This window comes from Cyclopterus lumpus, chromosome 12 (assembly GCF_009769545.1).
Source record: "Cyclopterus lumpus isolate fCycLum1 chromosome 12, fCycLum1.pri, whole genome shotgun sequence".
NCBI classification, from domain to species: domain Eukaryota; kingdom Metazoa; phylum Chordata; class Actinopteri; order Perciformes; family Cyclopteridae; genus Cyclopterus; species Cyclopterus lumpus.
Window position 1 is genome coordinate 2,507,879 of NC_046977.1, and position 17,500 is coordinate 2,525,378.

General features: G+C 42.3%; 2 protein-coding genes across 5 annotated transcripts in view; both read left to right on the top strand.

Moving 5' to 3' along the window:
• naa25 (N-alpha-acetyltransferase 25, NatB auxiliary subunit) overlaps positions 1-17,500 on the top strand; it is a 19,791-nt gene that overhangs the window by 742 nt on the left and 1,549 nt on the right. Inside the window, exons 2-24 of one of the 2 annotated variants that reach the window (XM_034546723.1) lie at positions 1,214-1,299; positions 2,425-2,563; positions 2,653-2,771; positions 2,908-2,982; positions 3,062-3,169; positions 3,453-3,531; positions 4,500-4,611; positions 4,699-4,788; positions 5,783-5,955; positions 6,041-6,153; positions 6,283-6,490; positions 7,086-7,175; positions 7,286-7,466; positions 8,174-8,273; positions 8,356-8,507; positions 8,599-8,724; positions 9,531-9,786; positions 9,882-10,005; positions 10,127-10,192; positions 10,283-10,380; positions 10,467-10,577; positions 10,701-10,841; positions 11,731-13,900. In XM_034546723.1, coding sequence (XP_034402614.1) covers positions 1,214-1,299; positions 2,425-2,563; positions 2,653-2,771; positions 2,908-2,982; positions 3,062-3,169; positions 3,453-3,531; positions 4,500-4,611; positions 4,699-4,788; positions 5,783-5,955; positions 6,041-6,153; positions 6,283-6,490; positions 7,086-7,175; positions 7,286-7,466; positions 8,174-8,273; positions 8,356-8,507; positions 8,599-8,724; positions 9,531-9,786; positions 9,882-10,005; positions 10,127-10,192; positions 10,283-10,380; positions 10,467-10,577; positions 10,701-10,841; positions 11,731-11,853 — 2,870 coding nt within the window. In that variant the 3' untranslated portion in view covers positions 11,854-13,900. Of the gene's footprint in view, positions 1-1,213; positions 1,300-2,424; positions 2,564-2,652; positions 2,772-2,907; positions 2,983-3,061; positions 3,170-3,452; positions 3,532-4,499; positions 4,612-4,698; positions 4,789-5,782; positions 5,956-6,040; positions 6,154-6,282; positions 6,491-7,085; positions 7,176-7,285; positions 7,467-8,173; positions 8,274-8,355; positions 8,508-8,598; positions 8,725-9,530; positions 9,787-9,881; positions 10,006-10,126; positions 10,193-10,282; positions 10,381-10,466; positions 10,578-10,700; positions 10,842-11,730; positions 13,901-17,500 lie in introns of those variants that run through there. The other variant, XM_034546724.1, reaches the window with a different exon arrangement.
• The window catches only part of brap (BRCA1 associated protein), an 11,528-nt gene continuing 8,619 nt past the window's right edge, over positions 14,592-17,500 (top strand). For 2 of the 3 annotated variants that reach the window (XM_034546725.1, XM_034546726.1), the window contains exons 1-4: positions 14,592-14,977; positions 15,612-15,773; positions 16,241-16,415; positions 17,211-17,400. In XM_034546725.1, coding sequence (XP_034402616.1) covers positions 14,899-14,977; positions 15,612-15,773; positions 16,241-16,415; positions 17,211-17,400 — 606 coding nt within the window. In that variant the 5' untranslated portion in view covers positions 14,592-14,898. Of the gene's footprint in view, positions 14,988-15,611; positions 15,774-16,240; positions 16,416-17,210; positions 17,401-17,500 lie in introns of all 3 variants that reach the window. The other variant, XM_034546727.1, reaches the window with a different exon arrangement.

The window sequence follows — 17,500 nt, forward strand, 5'->3', positions numbered from 1 at the left end:
CCAGTCAGTATTTTACAAAGTTACTGGATTAATGTGTATGTTGCTCTTTTATATCCTGTTTAATTGAATCTACATCAATGCAACATTTTCTATAAGATCATCATATGTTTGTAGCGTCTCTGTCCTCATATCTCTAACACTTCATCTTTCAGTTTATCATAAACATTCATCATCATCACATAAAGGAACACTTCATCATTCAGTTTATCATAAACATTCATCATCATCACATAAAGGAACACTTCATCATTCAGTTTATCATAAACATTCATCATCACATAAAGGAACTCTTCATCATTCAGTTTATCATAAACATTCATCATCACATAAAGGAACACTTCATCATTCAGTTTATCATAAACATTCATCATCATCACATAAAGGAACACTTCATCATTCAGTTTATCATAAACATGAAAAACCATCTGAGAAGAAACAAAAGACATTAGACAAATGTAGTAAAAAGTACAATATGTACCTCTGAGACGTAGTAAAGTAAACGGTACAATATTAGCAGTGACGCGCTCACAGCTGTGCGTTTATACATTATTTTACAACGGCTCATAATCAACGACCCTAACTGTTTTTTTTTTAAGTACAATATTTGTCTCTGAAAAGTAGTAGTATAAAATGTAGCGCTGTATACTAGGGAAGTAAAAGCACATGTGTACTGAAGTGCAGCACTTTAATGTATTTCTTTCAGTTGCATCTCACTCGTTACGTTCTGAACGCTTTCAGCGGCAGCGAAGTTTAAAATAAAGTCGTGTAACCCAGAAATAAGTCGACTCGCGATGCGTTCGAGTTCCTCGAGTTTCTGCCGGCCTTCGTCAACTTTCGGTTCCGGAGAGAATAGACGTGACGTCGCCGAGGGCGTCCGGTTAAATGTGGCGGCCAGCTGTCCCCGAGGAGGCTGAACCGAGGTGTCTCTGCTGGTGCCCGTCTGCATTCTTTACCATTTTTACCGACCAGAGCGACGGCGACGGCTTCACTGGGGATAAAAGTGTCGGGGCCCTAAAAAAAACAATAATGTAAAGGCAAAGAAAAGCGTTGCATCGCCACTACGCAGAAGCACCATGCGGCATCTCCATTGAATCAATGAATTGATCATCCTGCAATGCGCACATAATTACGTCCCATTGCATTCCAACTCATCACGTCTGAAATGTTCCCTCTGCGTCGTTGATGTGATGATGTCCCTCTTGTGTTTCCCCAGATTACCTCGATAATGGCAACAATAAAATGGCAATACAGCAGGCCGATAAACTGCTGAAGAAACACAAGGACCTGCACTGTGCCAAGGTGGGTGACTCAGGGGCAATGCCCCCCCCCCCCCCGGGTGTGTTGTGTTGTGTTGTGTGTGTTTTATGCTGATGCCATACGTCTTAATTGGATCCATTTGATCCATTTTTTGGGAACCCGTGCGTATAAAAGTCGTTGGTTAATTGTTAAGAATTTATATGATAAAACTTTTCTGTTGTTTTTTTTTTTGTCTTCCTATGTGGACAGCCCCAGGACAATGGTTTTAAAAGAGTATTTTAAAAATAAAAACCATCTATTGGTGATGTAGGCACACGGCTGAAAATATACTCTGTAAACATGTCTAAAAAAAACATGTTTTATTTTTATCAAACTCCAGTTAATTTGGGATCTATAATGTCGCCTCATACCCGCCATGTTGGTTTTTGTTGCAGCCAATGAACAGAAGTTAACGTGTAACAATACGTCTCTGGTGTCGACCTGTCAATCACCTTGTAGCCCCGCCCTAAGGCATCCCCTGCTTTATGGTCTGTTTGACTCTAAATGACCATAATTTACTAAATGAACATCACGCTGTATTGAAGAAGAGAAGTAGAGTCATTTATATAGACTTCTATACAACCAGAGGAGTCGCCCCCTGGTGGTCAGGAGAAAGAATGCAGCTTTAACTCATGAAGCAGAGACTTCTATACAACCAGAGGAGTCGCCCCCTGGTGGTCAGGAGAAAGAATGCAGCTTTAACTCATGAAGCAGAGACTTCTATACAACCAGAGGAGTCGCCCCCTGGTGGTCAGGAGAGAGAATGCAGCTTTAACACATGAAGCATAGACTTCTATACAACCAGAGGAGTCGCCCCCTGGTGGTCAGGAGAGAGAATGCAGCTTTAACACATGAAGCATAGACTTCTATTCAACCAGAGGAGTCACCCCCTGGTGGTCAGGAGAGAGAATGCAGCTTCAACACATGAAGCATAGACTTCTAACCAGAGGAGTCGCCCCCTGGTGGTCAGGAGAGAGAATGCAGCTTTAACACATGAAGCATAGACTTCTATACAACCAGAGGAGTCGCCCCCTGGTGGTCAGGAGAGATAATGCAGCTTTAACACGTGAAGCTTTGATAACTAATGTATTCATATTATCTTTCATGTGGTTTCTCTCCCCTGTTCAGGTCCTAAAGGCTATCGGCCTTCAGAGGACAGGGAAGCAGGATGAAGCGTTCACTTTGGCCCAGGAAGTGGCCACTCTAGAGCCCACTGATGACAACTCGCTACAGGCTCTGACTATTCTGTACAGGGAGATGCATCGTCGTGAGTCCCCCCCGCACACACACACACACACACACACACACACGCTAGCAACAGTCGTGGCTGCATGTTGAACGTGGTGTCGTTCACAGCGGAGTTGGTCACCAAGCTGTACGAAGCCGCGGTGAAGAAGGTTCCCCTCAGCGAGGAGTACCACTCTCACCTCTTCATGGCGTACGCGCGCGTCGGGGAGTACAAGAAGATGCAGCAGGTGAGGACGCTCTGCATACACACCTTCATACACACCTTCATACACACCTTTAGGCACACGTGACTATCGGCGTGTATACAATGTAATCAGAGTAATGAAGAGGATGTTGAAGACTGCGTCTTGGCTCTTTTTACAGGCGGGAATGGCCTTGTATAAAATCGTCCCCAAGAATCCGTATTACTTCTGGTCTGTCATGAGTCTGGTGATGCAGGTATGGGCCGTTTCAACCATTACAGCCCCCTAAATATTGTTATTATTACTCTGTAAAAAAAAACCTGTTTGTTTTGCAGGCCATCTCAGCACAAGATGAAAAACTGTCCCAGACCATGTTCCTGCCTCTGGCTGAACGCATGGTGGAGAAGATGGTCAAGGAGGAGAAGATTGAAGCAGAAGCAGAGGTGAGTAAAGAGACCCGGAGGGATTATTAAAGTTTAAAGGAAGCTGAAGTTTAAACGTGCTGCTCCTCCTGTGGAAAACGGCACCGTCGTTGGGAGAAGTGGAGAACTCAAACATGTCTTCAGTGCAGAATAACACGGGTTTAAAGACGGGAATCATGAAAAAGTTTAAAGACGGGTTTTTTTGGGGCAGTTTTTCCTGAACCGATGCGAGGTTGTTGAAACTGTTTACAGCTGTTTCTGCATTTTATTTTATTATAATTTTTTTTCTTCCCGTGCCCTGTAGGTGCAGCTGTATTATATGATCCTGGAGCGTTTGGGGAAGTGTGTCGAGGCTCTGGATGTGATCAGGGGTCCACTCGGTGGTAGGTGTTCACGTGTCTCTGCACTGCATCGGGGAAGGGGGGGGCAGGGGGGGGGGGGGGGGGGGGGGGGGGGGGGGGGGGGGGGGGGGGGGGCACGGGAGAACCAGAACCGGGACTGAGCGGAGCCAGACTGTGCTGCAGAAAAATGTGAGGTTTTCTAAAGGGACCCTGGCAGCTGCAGAACCTTTTGATGCAAAGGAAACACTACTGCTTTTGTCCACAGGGGGCGCCAGAATCACCACGACATGAAAGTTCCTTGTAGTGACTTTAATCGGCATCTATTTTAAATGTGCCGGTGTTTTCAGCCGCAGTCCTTTTTTTAAGCGAGATGTCATTTTTTAAATCTAAAAACATTTTTAGAAATGACTCCAATAGTATTAACGAGATGGGACACAAAGAAGTAAAACACTGATGCACGAAGGTAAAAAACATCCACCGTTCAGGATTCATATCAAAGCAATGCAACCACATTTTTACACACAGCAAGAAGGACTTATAAATACAATATTAACCAATAATCTTGTCCCATATGAAACCCAATTGAAATATGTCCTCACCTTTTATTTTAAAAGGTGAGGACATAATAAATATTAGACATAATAAATATATATATATATATATATATATATATATTTTAAATTTTATTAAATATATATTTTTTATTTTATTAAATATATATATATATATTTGTTTTTTTATTAAATATATATATATATATATTTGTTTCTTATGAAATATATATATTTTAATTAAAAGAAAAATATTTATATATATTAATTAAAAAGATATATTTATTAATTAAAAAAAATATATTTAATTAAAATAATAATAATTTAAAATATATATATATATATTAATTAATTAAAAAGATATATATATATATATATATATATATATATATATATATATGTATTAATTAATTAAAAAATATAAATAAAGTGTGTGTGTGTGTGTGTGTCTTCCCACAGAGAAGCTGACCAGCGAGCTGCAGAGCAGAGAAACCAAGTGCATGAGTCTCTACCGGAGACTACAACGCTGGCCAGAGTGCAACTCGCTGGCCCACAAGCTGCTGCTCAAGAAGTGAGTACAGCCCCCCCCCCCCCCGACCCCCCTTTTATCATTTTAAATGAGACTTCTGAGAGACCAACGGTGTGTTTCTGGTTGCAGTCCTGACGACTGGCAGTTCTACCCCTCCTACTTCGACTCCCTCTTCCACCTCATCGATCAGTCGTGGAGTCCTCCGGAAGAAGGCGAGCAGTGAGTACACTTTTATCTTTGTGTGGTCGTCTTTTAGTAAGAAAAGTGAGAACAATAAACTGGTGTTATTGTCCAAAACATAACTCCCCTCAGGTATGAAATTCAGAGCAAACATTAGTTAATGACAAAAAAAAAGAATCTAGTGATACGATAGGTCAGGAATCCATATACTGCGATACTATAAACAAGGTGGTATGTCGCGTTTAAAAATATATATATTATTATTTATATGTACAAAGAACACGTAGACATCAAATCTGACTACACACAAATGATGCAATCAAAACATTGCATTCAGGTTGTAGCTTCTGAGCTGCTTTCTGCCGGCAGCCTTTGCATGTAAACTATTAATAATTATTAAATCCATAGTGTTTTTTGAGAATCGATTTAGTATTGCACAACATAATGTATCAATATCTTCTTATACCCCTTCATAATGGTTGACGGTGTTCCCGAGCTGTCTGCACACAGGTGTTCAAAGTCCACCCTCTTCTGCCCAAAAACATAACGACTGCAAAAGTAAACTTCATTTTATTCTTGTTGTTGTTGTTGTTGTTGTAAACAAATAAACACATTATGCAAAAAAAGGTGTTTTTAAAAAAAAAAAAAAATTATAGCCGCTGATGAATATTTAACTTTTCATGTGCTCATTTATCGGCTTCATCCTTTCATCCGCATTCCTTCTTTTTATTTCTGTCTGCACGATGAAAGCTGCAGGAAAACAGCGTCGAATATGAAGCCGGGGGCGGGGCCTCCATAAACCAACCTTTTAATTTTTTAAGTCAAACTACCTCTCGTCCGGTTTTTAAAAAAAACGCTGGAAGGAAGAAAAAAAAAAAAAAATTAATCTGCAATAATTTATAATCAGCCGATGAAAATCGTGACTTTTCTCGGCGAGAAAAAGAGCGACTTTTACCAGACACGTGTAGTAATAAATAAATCTATATTTATTTAAATAGCCAGCCTTGATCTGCTCGTCCCTGTGTGTCTCCAGCTGCTCGGAGGGTTCGGTCCATCACACCGTGGCCGAGGTGGCGAGCTTCGTGGAGGAGAGGATTCTGGGGGAGGACGGCAAAGACTCGCGCTCGCTCAGAGGGCCGTATCTAGCTCGGCTGGAGTTAATGCACCGGCTGAGGGAGCGGGGCTGTCCTGAAGAGAAGCTGCTAGGTAAACAACACACACGGACGTAAACAAACAAACAACCCCCCCCTCTACCTGGTGCTTTAGCCTTCTTCTCCGTGGCTTTAAACAGGTGATCCTTTAGAGCTGATGGTGCAGTTCTTCGGGAAGTTTGGAGACAAACCGTGCTGCATCACCGACCTCAAGATATACCTCCACCTGCTCTGCCCCGAACAACATGTGCAGGTTAGTTCCAGCAGCGTCGTCGTGATGGCGAGGGGTCGGTCGGTCGGGAAAGCACGCTCACCCCCCCCCCCCCCCCCCCCCCCCCCCCCCCCCCCCCCCCCCCCTTCTTCTCTATTCTTTACCGTGCAGTTCGTTAACCGCCTGGGGGAAGCGGTGCCCCTGGGGGAGCAGGGGGACGAGGGCTTCGCCTTCCCAGAGGACACCAAAGCGCTGCAGAGGCATCTGTGTGTGTGTCAGCTGAGTCGAGCCCTCGGGCTGCATCACGCGCTCCACCCGGACGGGAAGCTGCGGCTCATCGCCGAGCTCAAGGCCCACTACCGCCACGGACTCAAGTTTGGTGAGCAGCGCCGCTTCTTATGGCGGAGCGGCGTCGTGTGAACGTCGCTCCCGTTCATCCCAACTTTCTTTTCTCCGTATCTCGTATCGCGTACGAAAGGAAAACGGGGACGAGTCCATCTTCTGCTTTTCAAGATGTTTCTCTCCTCGTTCGTCTCCATCGCGGCTTCCTCTTGTCTCGCTTTGTTTTCTGCTCTTGAGAATTAATGTATTCTCATTTAAAGAGAAGAGGATTTACACCTTTTTTTTAACCTTTTTTTTTTTAATTTGTTTTTTAAAAGCCGACTTGAGCTGATCTTCCTCAGTCCAAATGTTTTTCCACGTGCTTTAAATACACGTGGAAATGTTTGTTCCTGTTGCATCGGCGACACATTTGCGTGCGGAAATTATTTTAGTTAAAGTTAAAACTATAGGAATAAAAATATACAACGATCAAAAAGAACTAAAAAAATGTCAAAGAGAAGCTTCACACAACTGACCTGAAGTTTTTTTGTTTAAATCAATTTTTTTGTACTAATTGTACACTTTTTTTAAATATATATATTTATAGTTTTATTATAAACTGTTTAACGTTTAATAAACGCCGTGTTTCACAGGGTCGGACGCGCTGAAGACGGAGCTGCAGTTCTCCGACATGTATTGTCTCATGGCGGCTCACGTTTACATCGACCTGTGGAAGGAGACGGGTGAGTTGTTGTTTTTCTGTGAGAGCTTTCCTTTGCTGTCGGCGTCTCTAAATGCGTTGTTGTTGTTGTTGTTGTTGTTGTTGTTGTTGTTGTTGTTGTCGCTGCTGCAGGGGATGAGAACATGGTGTGGCAGAGTCTGGGCGTCCTCCAGGAGGGTCTGACCGCCAGCCCCTCCAACGCCCAGTTCAAGCTGCTCATGCTGCTCGTCTACTGTCACCTGGGCGCCTTCGAGCCCGTGGTGGACCTCTACTCCAGCCTGGACGCCAAGCATGTGCAGCACGACACCATCGGGTCAGTGCCAAGACGCTCGTAGACGTGTGTGTGTGTGTGTGTGTGTGTGTGAATGTATTTAATGTAAACAAGGTTAAATTATTTACCCATAAGCCATTTGCATGAGGCCGCAGCCGTCTGAACCCTCTGCTGAAAGCATGTCTTCTCTACACGAACGCCAAAGCAACGCCGTTTATCGAAGCCGGAAGCCGTGAACGCAGTCGTCGGGGTCGGCTTGTCATCTTTTCGCCGGTCCTTGAACGCATCGTGTGCGACGAACGCTTTCAGCCGAGACTAAGATTAAACATTTTGATATTTCAAGTAAAAAAACATTCACTTCGCACGCCTCCATTAAAAAAAATGTTGCACTATTTATTTATTTATTTATTTATTTATTTAAAAAAAAAATATATATTTTCATTACCATTATTATTATTTTCAAATTCTTAAATGTAACATGCCCTGCTATTTTATTTTATTGTATATTTGTAAAAAATGTTTTGCTGCTGCTTCAATAAATTTCCTCCTGGGGATGAATAATATTAAATCTAATCTAAATAAACTGTAATTAGTCCCTCCACCTTTTTTTTTTTTTAAAGTGAAAATCAAGACCGCAGACAGAAGAATGTGATTACCTCGTTAAATAAGTCGATCGAATGCTCTCTACGTCTAAAAAGAACGTTTGATAAAGTTTTAATAACCAGCTTCTCTTTTCTTTTAACCTCCAGGTTCCTGTTGACGCGCTACGCCGGCTCTCTGGGTCAGTTCGCTGCAGCCTCCCAGTCCTGTAACTTCTCCCTCAGGTTCTTCCACTCCAACCAGAAAGATGTGAGTCCTCCTCTTCGTCTTCGTCACTCTACTTTAAATATTTTTGTATATTAACTGTTTGGCTCCTCCTCCTCCTCCTCAGACCTCAGAGTACATCATCCAGGCGTACAAGTACGGAGCGTTTGAGAAAATCCCAGAGTTCATTGCGCTCAGGAACCGGCTGAACCAATCGCTGCACTTCGCCCAGGTGCGCACGGAGAGGATGCTGCTGGACCTGTTCCTCGAGGCCGACATGTGAGCGCCGAGCACTCCGTCGAAAAGGGGTTTTTTTCCACTCGTGTGTCGTCGTCGTCGTCTTATTTGTTTGTTTACATTTGTCTTGCAGTGTGTTGAGTCTGGAGGAGAGTGTGAAGGCCATGTCTTTGTGTCCAGAGGAGGACGACATCCCCTGGGACACCATGAGGGACAACAGAGACCTCACCGTCTTCACCTGCTGGGACCCCAAAGACAGGTTGGTGTCGAGATTTAAATCGTGACTCTTGATCCGGTGGTTTTTTTGTTATTTGTGCACGGAAAATATTTATTTACGTTTTTTCGCTATAAATTTCACTGCAAAAAATAAATAAAAATGCGCTAAAGTTTTTAATAAAATGAGGGAAGAAATATCTGTGCTTTTTTAAAATTGGTTAAGTATCTAATTCACGGTATAACATTTTTTTATTTATTCATATATTAATTTCTTTATTTTTTATTTCTTTATTTTTATATATATATATATATATATATATATATATATATATACATATACATATACATATATAAATAAAAAATAAAGAAATTAATATATGAAAAAAAAAAAATATATATATATATATATACTGTGTATATATACTGTATATACGCACTATCTTTAAGTATTATCCAATTTAAATCCACATTTTCAACAAACCTTTTAAGGTCTCGCTCGTTTTTAACTGTATTTAACCAGATGAAGAATTTCACAATAACACAAACTAACGAACCAATGGAGGCGCCCCGGTAGTCAATGGAGTCTGGTGTCTTTAACGAGAGCGTAGATAAACTAATACACTTCATGTTTGGTGTCTACATACATCACAGCTTTACTTTGCTCTGCAGTAAAACACCGACTTTGGAGAAGAACCTCATAGAAACACTTCGTGGATCTTTGGTCCGTCTCACACGATAAATTCAGTTTCTATTCTTGAAGAAACAAGTCTTGTTTTTGTTTTTTAATATAGTTTTAATCCCATTTTTCGTGGTGAAATTGACGAAAAGTGCCTCCCTTTCCTTCCCCAGACAGCTGACCGAGGAGCACCGGCGTCGCTCTCTGGAGGAGGAGTCCGTCTGGCTGCGGTTGCGCTCCCTGACGCTCCGCCTCCTCGCCTCGCTGGCCTCGCCGGGACACACGCCGCCGCAGACGCCGGCGCAGCAGAACTCCGAGAAGGCCAACGAGAACGGCGTCGCGGACGAGCCCCCGATCCTCGGCGTGCTGCTGTCGCAGCTGCACCGCACGCTGCAGACGGCGGCTCAGATGGCGGAGAAACGCACGCAGGTGCATCGCCATCGTAGACGGCACAAATTACACACTTAAAAAAAAAAGATTCACTGCTGTAACAAGTGTTGTTGTTGTTGTTGTTGTTGCTGCAGTACCCACTCCTGGGCCCCCCCGCCACCCGCCTGGCCTCGGCCCTGTCCAGCGGCAGCTGTCAGTGCCAGGCCGCCGCCCTGCAGCTGTCGGTCCACCTGCAGGACCTGGAGAGCGCCGGACTCGGTGAGGAGAGCCGTCGGTGGCGTGCAGCAGCAGGTTCACCGCCTCGTGCTCCTCCTCCACTCACACTCACTCTCTCTCTCTCTCTCTCTCTCTTCTTTTCCGTTACACCTCTTTTTCCCAGATGAGTCGTCGGAGCTTCAAACTCAGATCTGTAACGGTTTCCAATCTTTAGTAGTCCAGCTTCGAGGTGAGAAGTCTCCCGACGCGGCGAGAAAACGGTTTGTTCTTGTTTGCTCTTTGTTTACGTTTCATGCGTCTTTTTTCTTTCTCTGCGCAGAAATACTGAATAAATGCAAAGGAGATTTATTGGAAATGAAAGGGAGCAAATTAAAAACCCGGCCCTCCTTATTAGAAAACCTCATCTTCTTTGTCGAGGTGAGAAATCTCAGCCGCCGACCTTATGATCGTGTTTCTTGATGCGCTTCAGTCAAAAGTGACGTGATTATTCTTATCCTGCACAGACGGTGTGCATAGTCTTGTGGACGGCGAGTCACTGTGCCAAGATCCTCCGGCCGCTCAAGACGAGTCTACAGAAGAAGAAGAAGAAGAAAAAGGACGTAAACACGGCGCTGGTACGATCCCTCCGCTTTGACCCTCTTAAACGGTTATTAATAAAGTATTCTAGAGTTCACTCGCTGACCCGAGGACGTGTGTGTGTGTGTGTGTGTGTGTGTGTGTGTGTGTGTCTCTGGCAGCCAGCGGTGGTTTGTGGGTTCCAGGAGCTGACGGGGAGCTTGCAGGACCTGCTTACCCAGGCTTTGGAATACATAAAGGGGCAGGAGACCGGCATCACGGCCCTTCAGCTGGCCGGGTTGAGCTTGGAAGGAAACACACAGGTGAGTGTGCAGACTCCTCTGGTTGTATAGAAGTCTATGCTTCATGTGTTAAAGCTGCATTCTCTCTCCTGACCACCAGGGGGCGACTCCTCTGGTTGTATAGAAGTCTATGCTTCATGTATTAAAGCTGCATTCTCTCCCCTGACCACCAGGGGGCGACTCCTCTGGTTGTATAGAAGTCTATGCTTCATGTGTTGAAGCTGCATTCTCTCTCCTGACCACCAGGGGGCGACTCCTCTGGTTGTATAGAAGTCTATGCTTCATGTGTTAAAGCTGCATTCTCTCTCCTGACCACCAGGGGGCGACTCCTCTGGTTGTATAGAAGTCTATGCTTCATGTGTTAAAGCTGCATTCTCTCTCCTGACCACCAGGGGGCGACTCCTCTGGTTGTATAGAAGTCTATGCTTCATGTGTTAAAGCTGCATTCTCTCTCCTGACCACCAGGGGGCGACTCCTCTGGGTGTATAGAAGTCTATGCTTCATGTGTTAAAGCTGCATTCTCTCTCCTGACCACCAGGGGGCGACTCCTCTGGTTGTATAGAAGTCTATATAAATGACTTTGTAAACATGAGTTTTTGGTCTCAATCTCTAGTTTCAAGTCTTCAATACAGCGTGATGATCTTCATTTAGAGTAAAACAGACCATAAAGCAGGGAATGCTTTAGGGCGGGGCTACAAAGTGATTGACAGGTCGACACCAGACACGTATACGGCGTCTCTACGTCACTCCTCAGTCCACATATGGTCACTTCCTGTTCACCGGTTGCTTGAAGCCTCGATTGACCTGATCAGAAAGTATTGATCGTGTTCATCCGTGTGTGTGTGTGTGTGTGTGTGTGTGTGTAAAACAATATTATGTTGTTATTTAATATTTAACGTCCGTGTTTCAGGACGAGGAGTCGTTTGCGAAGGCCGCCATGGACAAAGTGCAGAGCAGTTACCTGCGCTCGCTACAGGAGGCGGGAGATCTGCTCAAGAAGAGAGCCGAAACTATAAAGAACCTTAAGATCTGACCCCCTCAGACCCCCCCAGACCCCCTCTACCCCCCATCAGCCCACCAGCTGACTCTGAGTCCTACAATCCAGAACCACAGTCGTCACTCGCCTCCTTCCTGTCCTGCATATTTCTCAACTCAGCAGTTTGTGAGCTCTCAATCTGGATTTTTATTTTCTCGTCTTTCACATCAAACACACACACACACACGTTCAACTCTTATAGCACACAAGCTTGTAAGTAAACTCGTGAATTTATTACGGGGACTTATAAGTGAAAATGAGGAATAAAACACGTGAGCCTTTTTCTTTTCTTTTCTTTTTTTTTTACAAAATAAAGCAAATATATAGGAAAAAAAATGAATAAGCAGTTTTTAGATGAAGTAATCTAATAAATTATTGTACATAGTAAAGAACTACTACCACAACTTAAATAAGAATATAAGACACAGATATTGTCCGTTTTAAGTTGCTTCTTTTTATGCCTCACTTTGTTTTGTTTCTTCTGGTGAGAACAATGAAAGCAACACACACACACACACACACACACTCTGGGACTGTTAACACTAAGGAGGAACGTGATGTCATTGTGCTGCTTTTTTTCCAGCTGTTTCCGTCAAAGAGCAGGAAGGCACAATATTCACCGACTCCCCGCCGACGGACGTTTCCCCTCATTCAAGAAATTATTTCGTCACAATCTTTTTTCTTCTTTTATGTTTTTTTTGTTGTTGTTGCTTTTGTGTATCTTGTGTGTCTCCTTGAAAGTAGTTTCAGTATTATAAAGAGCAGTAGTGGGATGAGTTAAGAGGACTTTTTTTTTTTTTTTTTTTTTTTTTCAAACACGTCGACAAAAACACACAAAAGAATTCAGCTCCACTCACGTTTTATAATTATTTAAAAGAACATTATTAAGATTATCTAAACCCCGTTTGTACGGCTGCGGTCATTAAAAAAGTATTTTTGAACCAAATGCATCGTTATGCGAAGATAAATCATCTTGTGACAACATTATAATAAATATAATGTGCGACGGATGCGTGTTTTTGACGCACGGTGTGACGTTTTGGACTTTGACCCAAAACTACGGAAGCCCGGAGAGTCAAGTGAGAAAAAAACAAACATGCCGGTGGTTTTATTTTCGAAGTCCTATCCAAAATGTTTTCTCTTAGTTTTTTTGTTTCTTTTACTTAAATTAATTTTGGGTGAAAACAAATAAATTGTGTGTAGAGTTCATCAATCTGCAGATTTTAGCTGCGTCCAAAATTGAAAAAAATTGGGGGAAAAAAGTACTGAAGATACAGCAACACTTTAATCTGTGTCACTACGGCGTTACTTCCTTCAAAGAAACACTTAACGTATAAAAATATAAGGTTTTGCCAGAATAATTATTTTGTTGTTGTAGTTCTCATTTCGGCCACAAGGGGCTAATGCTCTAAATACAACTAAAAACATGAATGACTTCCTTCCAGGCGAGTTTATATTTTCCATCTGTAACTTTGTGTTTTGGTCTTGCTGCACTTCAGCCTCCTGTGGCCACAATGAGTATTACAACAACACGCCGTATTTCTCCTGTTTTACAAAATGACATAACTAAGAAAACAAGAGGATTTCTCCCTTGACCCTCTGGGGCTTCCGTACCGATCCGACGGTTCCAATCAAGACGCAGCTCTGTAGAAATATTATATTCTGGACTTAATTGTTAAATGTTGAGTTGAGGCAGCAGTCGACGCAAAGAGATCTGTCTGGTGTTCATGTGTTTGCCATTCCCGTTAGACTCCCCCCCCCCCCCCCCCATGAACCAAACACTTCTTCAGCTTCAGCATCTTCTAAAAAAAGATCTTCTCCTGTTTTTCATAACCAGTGAGAGTCAGACATCGTTTACAGAGATCACACAGGAGCACTGATGGCTGCAGACCGCGTGCCGTTTTCCTTTTTTTGTTTTGCTATTTTTATTAAGAATTTGACAGCAATGTGAAAATGTGAGTGAACGATGAATCCTCCCTCCTTCCTGTTGGTCTTGTACCCGCATACGAATCACATCTGCTAATAAATGCCTTTTTTCTTTGAACCTTCGAGCCGTCTGTCTTGAGTGACTGCAGAGAAGATGTTGGTGTTGTTGTTGTTGTTGTTGTTTACGGTTAATGGAAAACAGAAACACTAGAATGTCAAAGCGCTTTTTTTTAGATTTTATAAAAAATAAAAGTAATTGTGAGAGTTTGGTTGTGAAATGTTTTCACCCCTCTTTATTTATTTATTTTTATTTAAATGTTAAAAGAGCTGCAAGGATGAGTGCACGGACAGAAAATAAACCACCGTTTTAATCATTTAATAATTGTTTCTGCTCAAATGATCTTGATAGTGGAACAAAAAAACAAACATTTATTGACGTCACCGTCGCAATTTTCTTGGGCAAATTAATAAAATGTATATTAAACAGTGGATTAATAGAGACAATTAACAGTAAATTAATCAAATTAAAATTAAATTAAATTAATAGATCAAAATAAAGTTGAAGAACATCTGCATTAATTGAAATAAGAATTTTTTTTAGAGAAGAAAATAGGTCAACTCCTGTTTAAGTTTTAATTTTACATCTTGAATTTTGAAATTTGGAATATATAATATATATATGTTTGTTAAAGGGTCAATACTCTATCCGTCTATCTCCATCTCCATCTATTTATGTATTACCGGTGTAGTACATAGGTTTGTCCTGCAGGTGGCGGTGACACGTTGAGTTGATATATTGCTGATTCACTGCACACGAAGAAGAGCAGAACGCCAGAAACAGCTGTGGCGCTGACAGACCGGGGCAGCTAGCTAGGTCTTGGACAGCTACAGTGTATTATCTATTAAAAACAACATAATTAGGGTTCATATTAACAGTCGGCAGACAACGCCAGTATGACTACCATACTGGTGTGACTGGGCCAGGAGACATTTTACATTTCCTGCCTTTTATTTACGACTAGTTTCTTATTTCTTCTTTGTAGCCGTTAGCTTGCTTTAGCTAGTTAGCTGTGTTGTTTAGTTCTTTGTGAAAGTGTCCGTGTCCTTTTGTAACACATGAGTGTGTCGATGGTCGTCATCCGCCTGGAGCTAGCCGACCAGTCTCCTTCTCCCCAAGGGTTCCAGTACTCCGCTGGTGAGAACATGTGTGTATACATACGCATAGTTAGCTATGTATACTAACGGCGAGTTAGCCGTGAAGCTAACGAGCTGTTAGCTTTGGTAGTTTACTAAATACAATGTATTTAATTAATCCAGAGGTACATGTTGTACTTCTTACTGCTGAATTACATCTTATAGGTACATGTACTTTTTACTGTACTACATCTCAGAGGTACATATAGTACTTTTTACTGTACTACATCTCAGAGGTACATATAGTACTTTTTACTGTACTACACCTCAGAGGTACATATAGTACTTTTTACTGCACTACATCTCAGAGGTACATATTGTACTTTTTACTGTACTACATCTCAGAGGTATATATTGTACTTTTTACTGCACTACATCTCAGAGGTACATATTGTACTTTTTACTGCACTACATCTCAGAGGTACATATTGTACTTTTTACTGCACTACATCTCAGAGGTATATATTGTACTTTTTACTGCACTACATCTCAGAGGTACATATTGTACTTTTTACTGTACTACACCTCAGAGGTACACGTACTCTTTACTCCTCCCATTACGTTGGGATACTCGGGGGTCCAGTCGGTCCATTCCTGCTCACAGCGTCCTGTCTCTGGTGTCCTCGTCCCTCCAGCTGAAGACATGTCGGAGAAGGACCTGCAAGACAAAGCTCTGGGCGTCGCCAAACACACCCTGAGTGGCAAGACGGACCTGGAAAGAGAAGCCGTGCTGCACCAACACATCGGGAGCAGAGCGATGGGCGACATGGTGATAGAGACCTTTGAGCCCGGCCCAGGTAAACGCGTGCAGAATGCTTTCAACAATAATGATATCACTCTTTATTGTTATTGTTATACATTATCAGATTTGATTTCTTAAACTAGCTCTGAAAGGATGAGGCTGGAATATTTAATATCTCATGAAATGACCAACAAATAATCCTGATGCATCTTGATGAGTTCCATTAACATCAATGAGCCTCACTGTTGTTCTTTTGTTTATCTGGCTCTTAAATGACAGTTAATAACTGTATTTCAATGCCCTTTTTATCGTTTTTATGTAAAGCACTTTTTGAGTCGCCTTGTTGCTGAATAAATAAGCTGAGTCTTTAAATGGGAACCGATGTGAGACAGACAGGAAGTCGGACGGACACATTGTTGGTTTTAGTATTTTCATGGCATTTGTTCACATTTATGAACTTATTAGCAGAACTTAAACGCATTGAATAATGTTTACACACTGCTGAACCTGGTGGTTCTGCAGAACAGGACGGAGAACCTCAGGCGGAAGCGGACGTTCTGGAGGGAACCGAGGCATCGCAGGACGCCGCGGCGGAGCCCGACTCCCCCTCCAAGCAGCTGCCGGACCAGATCTCCTTCTTCAGCGGGAACCCGTCCGTGGAGATCGTCCACGGCATCATGCACCTGTACAAGACCAAGTGAGTCACACACGCACACGCGCACACACACACACACACACACACACACACCTACCTGGCGCGGTGGTTCTCTTCATGTGTATCGAGATGTAGAACCGGCTTCAAAATAACAGCCTCATAAGTAGATGAGTAAATAAATGCAAATAAATAAGAAAATTAATAGATATTAATTAATAGATCAGATAAATGATAATTTAAAGAAAATAATACCGTAAAAAAAATAATTTTAATAATGACGAATTAGTCACATGTAATGATAAAGAATACATTTCCTATTTATATTAATAGCAGACCACCTCTCTGTGTTTCAGACAATATCAGGACATTCTGGTGTGGATTTTCAAAATTAAAGCCCCATAAAGTGCACTCAAAACTCACATTTAAATCTGTTTTTAACCTGTGATGCTAGTTATGTCATATTTTATTTCTCTTTTTTCATATTACTGTTACGGTCTCTGTTTTTACCATGTAAAGTATTTTTAAGTACCTTTTTCAAAGCGCTATACAAAATGAATTAATATAAATATAAAATGTCATATAGGAGCTGCGTTCTCACTTCCGACTATACGATCGTACGCATCATAAACAGTTGTTATTTTAGAGAATATTTTAATATCTATATTTTTTGCGATTATTGGAGGAAATTACATTTTCATTAAAATGATTGTGGTTTTATTTTTGTGGGGATCTGTTTTCTCATATCTTCATGTAGGAAATCGTCAACATTTCATTTAAAATTGTGTTTTTTGACTTCTGTGATTTGAACATTAAAAGTTTTGTTTTGTTTGTTTTTAGCAAAATGACGTCGCTGACCGAGGACGTGCGACGCAGCGCCATGGTGTGCATCCTCACCGTGCCCGCCACCATGACCAGCCACGACCTCATGAAGCTTCTGGCGCCTTTCAACGACGTCACGGAGCACATGAAGATCATACGGGACTCCACCCCGAACCAGTACATGGTGCTGCTGAAGTTCTGTACGCAGGTGAGCGACCGACGCGTCCTCATGGGCTCAAAGAGCAGAGTTTAGAGGTCAAAGGTCACGGTGACCTCACAGAAGCCCATGTGCCAATTAGGAGATGTGT